The 7,284-nt window shown below is 40.5% G+C and overlaps 1 protein-coding gene across 1 annotated transcript; it reads right to left on the bottom strand.

The window, feature by feature from the left end:
- Nucleotides 1-696: 696 nt before the first annotated feature.
- Nucleotides 697-5,465, bottom strand: LOC144261901 (taste receptor type 2 member 7-like). Its single transcript, XM_077811469.1, is given in 3 exon segments — nucleotides 697-1,440; nucleotides 1,442-1,605; nucleotides 5,411-5,465. Coding segments are annotated over 3 exon segments (963 nt in total).
- Nucleotides 5,466-7,284: the final 1,819 nt, after the last annotated feature.

A 7,284-nucleotide genomic window follows, 5' to 3' on the forward strand; every position in this document is an offset into this window, starting at 1 on the left:
AGCCCAGAAAAAAACATATTTAGTAGACTGTTTTTTTTTAATTTTTAACTAATTCAAAATTTTCATAAACAGTGTCACCATATTTCAACCATCTCTAATGTTCATTGCCTCAGGTTATTCCAGGGCTAGATGCCAGTGCTGGGTCCCTTTCAAAAGAGGATTCTCCTTTTCCAGTAGGACTCAGTATTTCTGTCTACCCTGCAAAATCCGCCAATTACAGTCTTAAAAGTCTTATCCCCAGTATTGACAATAATTTTTTTAATCCTCTGTAAAAATCTTTTTTCCAGGCAATGATCATGAACCATCCTTCTCCTCTCATAAATGTACATGTATGTTCCCTTAACTATATTGTATCACAGTACCTATTATCAACCCTAACTGTTCATGTTTTATGTTCAATGAAAATTAATTTGGTGATCTCATCCAATGAGAAGTCTCTTCTTAAAAAGATAGCAATTCTGCTGCAGGAAAGGACTCATGTCCATTGGAAGAGTTTGAATGGGAATTCGTGGGAAATGTGCAAATGATCTTCTTGGAAAGTGTCAATGGCTGTGTGTGTACTACAGCAAGAAGAAAGATTTCAAATGGATAATAGACTGAAGAATATGAAAACGAAGGGGAAAATAGAATATTTTTCCACTACTGTGTTTTACTAAGGTAGTGAACATTCTTGATCCGGAAGGACAGGAATAGATATTATGAAGTAACCTCTCTGAAACAGGAATTGGCAGAATGCAGAATTTTTGCTGAGGCCAGTTTTAATTTGGGGTTGCCCAGAATCAAGATAATGGAGTGTAAAGAAGGGTAGGCAGCAACTACAAATGTACACCCCATATATTTCCATTCATCTTTGCAATAGGATGGGTTTCCTATTAGTAATGTTGAAGCCACATAATAAATATTGTAGATGATGAAAAAGGACACCACAGATTTAAGAGCATGCACATGGGCATCCGTGCTGGGGTTTCTGAAATTTGGATTAAGGTCTGAATTAAGGTTCATTTTCCTGATGTGTCTCCAAAGGGATATGATTAACAGAACAGATGAAGCAGTAAATACAATAAGGGGGAAAACAGATCCTATGCTTTGTATCAGGAAAGTGAACTTCATCAGCTTTATTTCATTGTCTGACATCGTGCCATTTGTTGATAGACGATCTGTGGAGTTGTGAGAGGATACACAATAGGAATAGCTGAACAATATAAAATTAACTGTGGTAACCAAGGAATACAGCACAGAGCCCAAAAGCAGCAATGGCACCAGTTTGGAGATTTTCAGTTTTAACCAGCTGAAGAGGGATTGGTTGAAAGTGGCAATCTTAACACAGTAGAACACAGAAAGGCAGCTTGCAAAACAGAGACTCACTTGGTTTATGAACATCCAGATAACTAGATAAAGTTGATATGTTTGAAATCTAGCAAAGAGATTTGGATATATCTTAAATAAGAAATAAGTCTAATGTCACCAAGAATTGTAGGCAAAATCTGGAGAAGGCCAGACTGATGATCTTATCGTAGGAAGTCAGTGTTCTGCTTTTGGCCCAGTCAATACAATTTAAGGCAACAATATATCCATTTGCAACAACTCCCACTGATATTTCTATTGCTCAGATGATCAGATAAAAAATAACAGCAGGAGTTAAAGGCTTTTTCATCCTTAATTCTTAGTTTGTAGCTCACTTCTCAAGACTTTCCGGAAGACTTGGTTTAGAAGACATCGGATCAGAAGGCTTGGTTTAGAAGACGGTCCATGTCTGCCTTGTGGATATATAAAGCTTAGTCCTTTTCGTGTAGGTTCAAAAGCAGGATGAAAATTAAGTTTCACCTGTTGTTCATATGTAGCTAAGTCATATCTTGAAGATTCAAATCTGGGATCTATCCTGTTACTAAATATCTAGTTCATGGACAAAGATATTTGCATGTCCCTTCCCAAAATGCCCTGTTAGTGACTGATCAAATATTATTTTAATAAACTGAAAACCTAACCATTTATTTGAATATAGTAGGTGCTTTCTAAAATAAGTATGAGGTAGAACTTCAGTGGTACATTGACCTTAGTTAGCCCTCATCGCAAGAAATAATATTATATACATATGGCAATGGTCAATGGAAACTGCGAGATACATTCTGATAACTGTGACAAGATATTCAGACAAATATGCAGAATTCCTACCCTGATTTTCTTTCATTCAAACTCATTTGTTACCATTCTAGTAATAAAATAATGACAGATCCCTCAAAATAAGCTCCAGCAGCAATGATGACATTGCACTTGGTGTGTTTGCTGTGTGCAGGTTTAGACACCTTATTGTAAAACGGAGATCAATATAATAAAGAGGATGTAAAGCGCAAATGCTAAGAGGAAGAATGCAGCCTGCCTTGAGCCTTGGAGTTCTAATCTCTGCCCATATGCTGAAGCAGCAATATGGCTTGGTCTCCCAAACACTCCTTGAGTCTTGACATAGTTTCCTTTTCCCAACATCTAGTACATTCCTTGCTCTTGAGGGAAAATCCCAGACAGCCACAATTTCTGACCTGTTCTTTTTAAGAGAAAGTCTTAAGCCTTTGCAGGCAGAAAAATAGATTAGGTGGACAGAGGAGAAGCCAAAAGAGGGAGTTTGCCTGGGAACCATCTGAGAGGAGCTACGGTGAGTGCTGCATTAGGGGGGCCGTGTTGTGAGCTGGTGGAGTGTCTGTCTGCTGTGACCATTTCTTTGACTGCTGCTAGTTGCAGGGACTGTTTGATTGTGTGTTTGTGTGGTTGTTTGTTTGAAAAACATGAATTGGAAGTGCTTTGTTCCAGGTGAGGCTTGCATGGTGGATTGGAGGGAAGGCTTTGAGCTGGGGCAACTGCTTCGAGCCAGCAGTCTTATAAAGAAGCAGCAACTTTTGAACTGAGGGAGCTGTGAACAGAGGAGAAGCAAACAGAGGGAGTTTCCTTGGGAGTTCACCTGGGGGTATTCCCACAGTGGTTTTGTCTTTCAGGCTTCTGTGAGCAGTAGATACAACATCTGAAGAGGCTCTTAGAAGGAATACAATATGGATAGTGAGCGATCAGCTATTGTGACCTGCACAGGATGTGCCATGTTTGTCTTTGTCCCAGAGGATAGAAGTGACTTTGTCTGTACAAAGTGCAAGCTGTCTCCATAATGGAAGAGAAGGTTAAAGGACTAGAGACCCACTTATTAACCCTGCATTGCATCAGAGAAAACGAAGATTTTCTGGATAGAAGTCAGCGTTTGGTACTGCAGGCACAGCATGCTGCAGAATCAGAGAGGGCAGTGCAGAATGGGGAAGAAAATTGGCAGCATGTGACCTTCAGAAGAAGAAAGAAGAGAACACATGTATCCAATGGAGATAGCGGTAAGAAATCATTTTCAGGCTCTCTGCACAGATACTACGGTGGAAAATGGTTTGGACGAGTCATCTGAGGGAAGGGATCAGAAGGAGACTCCATTGACCGGAAGGAATGGGATGCATTGTCCTAGGGATGGGGTTCCACTACCACCACTCCCAAGAGGAGAAGGCAGGTGGTGGTGGTCGGGGACTCCCTCCTAAGGGGGACAGAGTCATCAATCTGCCCTCCAGACTGGGAAACTCGAGATGTGTGCTGCTTGCCTGGAGCTAGAATTCAGGATGTGATGGAGTGTCTGGCGAGCCTGATGAAGCCTTTGGACCGCTACCCCTTCCTACTTCTCCACGTGGGCACCAATGATACTGCCAAAAATGACCTTGAGTGAGTCACTGCAGACTATGTGGCTCTGGGAAGAAAGATAAAGGAGTTTGGGGCACAAGTTGTGTTCTCATCCATCCTCCCTGTTGAAGGAAAAGGCTTGGAATCTCCATCCTTAGAGATTTTTAAGGCCCAGCTTGACAAAGCCCTGGCTGGGATAATTTAGTTGGTGTTGTTCCTGCTTTGAGCAAGGGTTTGGAGTCGATGTCCTCCTGAGGGCTCTTCCGATCCTAATCTTCTATGATTCTATGATCCTCTACTTTAAAACGAAATTAAGAATCCTCAGACAGCCTGAAAAAACAAACATAGCTTCTGACAACCTTTTCTTTGAAAACATTAGTGCCACCTTGACTTGAAGCAGGGACTTGAAATTTGACAGGGATGTCAATTGTCATGGGGATGGCAAGGACTGTGAATCAAGATTCCATGGGAAACCATCATACAGAACAGACAACAGGTCTGATATGCTCCCAGCAGTTTGTGTTGCTGAGGAGACATTCTACAGTTGCAGGTACTTACTGGGATTTATCTGTAGACTTATTGAACAAATCTGGTAGGGAAACTTCATAGACTCATAGATTTTAAGGCCCGAAGAGACCATCGTGATCATCTCGTTTGATATCTTGCACTTTGCCGTCCACAGAATCTCAACCACGTACTTCTGAAAAAGGCCTATAACCTGTTGGCTGAGTTACTGACATCCTCAAATCTTGTTTTAAATACTTCAAGTTACAGAGAATCCACCATTCATTCTAGTTCAAACCAGCATGTGAACTGTGCCCAGAGAAAGTCAAAACAAACAAAACAAACAAACAAACAGGATCCCTGCTAATCTGATTGGAGAATATCCCTTCCCAAACCCAAACACAGCGATCAGTTAGACCCTGAATATGTGGATGAGAAAGAACTCTCAGTAGTACATCAGAGCCCTCTAGATCTAGTGCCTAGCACCAGCTATTGGAGATATCAGCAAACTGCAGTTGCAGATGAGCCATATGTCATTCTAGGAAACCTCATCATACCAGCTTCTCCATAAACTTATCAAACTCAGTCGTGAAATGAGTTAGGTTTTTTGCACCCACTGCTCCCCTAGGAAGGTTGTTCTAGAACTTCACTCCTTTGATAGTTAGAAACCTTTATAACCCTTTGTTCTTGTATCACCATGGGCCCTTAACTAAAATAATTCCTTTCCCTCTCTCTGATGTACTTCTAAAAAGCAATCATATCTCCCCTCAGCCTTCATTTGGTTAAGTTAAAAAAGCCAAGAGCCTTAAGTCCCCTCTCATAAGGTAGGTCCTCCATTCCTCTTATCCTAGTAACCCTTTTCTGCAGTTGTTCCAGTTTGAATTCATCTTTCTTAAATATGGGAGACCAGAACTTCACACAGTATTCCAGTGACAAGATCTCACCAGTGCCTTTTAAAATCGTTACAGAACTTGCTGATTTCAATTGGAAATACCTCACCTAATGCATCCTAGGATTGCATTAGCCTTTTTCATGGTCACATCACATTGGCCACTCATAGTCATCCTATAATTCACCAATAAACCCAGAACTTTCTCCTCCTCAGTCACTTCCAACTGGTAAATCCCCAGATTACTGGAAAAAAATCCAGTTATTAGTCCCTAAATTCATAACCTTGCAATTTCACTATTAAATTTTATTCCATTTCTATTACTCCAATTTTCAAGATCGTCCAAATCTTCTTGCATTATTTTCCAGTACTCGTCCATATTGGCAATAGCTCCCAACTTTCGGTCATCTTCAAATTTTATTAGCACATTCCTACTTTTTTTGCCAAAGTCATTAATGAAAATGTTAAATAAAATTGGTCCCAAGACTGATTTTTGAGGAATTATCTTAATAACCTCCCTCCAGACTGATAGATCACCTTTCAGCATGACCCATTATAGTTTCCCATTTAACCAGTTCCTTACTCACCTTTGAGTTCTTGTATCAATCCCCATCTTCTCCAAATCAGCTTACAATTTCCCTTATGGAACTGTATCAAATGCTTTACTGAAAAACAAGTAGATTCGATCGACTGCATTTCCTTTGTCTAGTTACCTTCTCAAAACCAGTTACCTTCTCAAAGAAAGAGATCAGGTTGATCTGGCATGAACTATCTTTTGTAAAACCATGTTTTATTTTATCCCAATTACCTTTAACCTCTATGTATTTAATTAAGCTCTCTTCCAAAATTTGTTCCAACAGGCCTGTAGTTTCCTGGAGTACTTTTTTCCCCCTTTTTCTGAAATATAGGTACTATATTTGCAATTCTCCAGTCTTAGGATATGACCTCTAAGTTTACAGATTCATTAATAATTTTTGCTATTGGCCTTGCAATTTCATGTGCAAGTTCCTTTGAAAGAATCATAGAATCATAGAAGATTAGGATTGGAAGAGACATCTCAGTTGTTTCTGCTCCTCGTCACCCAGATTCCTAGTGTCAGTATCACCTACCCGAATTTTACTGTCTTTCCTCGTGATGTTCAGTCTCCTGCCCTCTGTTGTATCCTTTCTTACTTGATTTTCCTCCCCTGAACTTTAAAATCAGGCATGGAGATTACATGAGCAGCTCCCGTCTCCCCCAGATTCCTTATTTAAAGTTCTTAGATGCACAATGGTATCCTGCTCTTTGGCTAGAGGCTCCCAGGCACGATGGTAATAGAAATAAATAATAGTAATAATAAAAATAAAGATCAAAAACATTCTCACAGAATATCTCTCTATCAGAAAATACCACTGCATCTAAATCAAAACTTTGTGGGAATATGTAAATGTTGACAAAAATTAATTTGAATAAAAAAGCAGAATGTTTCAATTTTTCATTTCCATACAACTTTCATTTTTTAATTTTATATTAAAGAATATAATAAAATTTAAATAGTCAAAATCAAAATGAGATATTTATATTTTCGTGAAACAAAATGCTTTGCTTCATGTAGCATTCATACAAGGTTCAGGCACTCGGCAACATTCAGGGAACACCCGGAGTGTTGTGTAGGAGCTGTGCACATACAGCTCCTCTCAAGGGCATGAACCTTGGAATCTTGCCCAGATGACATGAACCGTGGGAAGCCTCCCAGGACTGGGCTCAAGGCCCGAGAGCAAGGAATGCGGTAGATAGAAATTGGTAAATAAGCATGTTAAACAAAGCCAGTGTATTCCTTTTATCTGTTGGAGAATGTAATGCATGGGGGGAGAGAAAAAATAAAGGAGAGGGTGGAAAGCTGACAGGACCAGTCCGTTGGCAGACCAGCCTGTTTGCTTGCTAAAAGCTTTGTGCTGTCTTGTATTTGAACCGCAACAACTGGCGCCCAAACATGGGGCCCTCAGCACTCACCTCGCCCGGCAAGGGTTTCAGACGCGTCACTCATCCGCTTTGCGGATCCCGGTGAGTATTTTTCATTGTGGTAAGTATGGGAAGCTCCCTCTCTGCTTTGCAAGTGCAACACCGCAATGAGCTACAGTTTTTGCTGTGTAAGGCTCAGCATGACTGCCCCACTCGAGAACTCACTCTCCTGCTACAGGAGGTGAGTGCCCAATGCC

This window comes from Eretmochelys imbricata, chromosome 3, assembly GCF_965152235.1.
Source record: "Eretmochelys imbricata isolate rEreImb1 chromosome 3, rEreImb1.hap1, whole genome shotgun sequence".
Classification (NCBI taxonomy): Eukaryota; Metazoa; Chordata; order Testudines; family Cheloniidae; genus Eretmochelys; species Eretmochelys imbricata.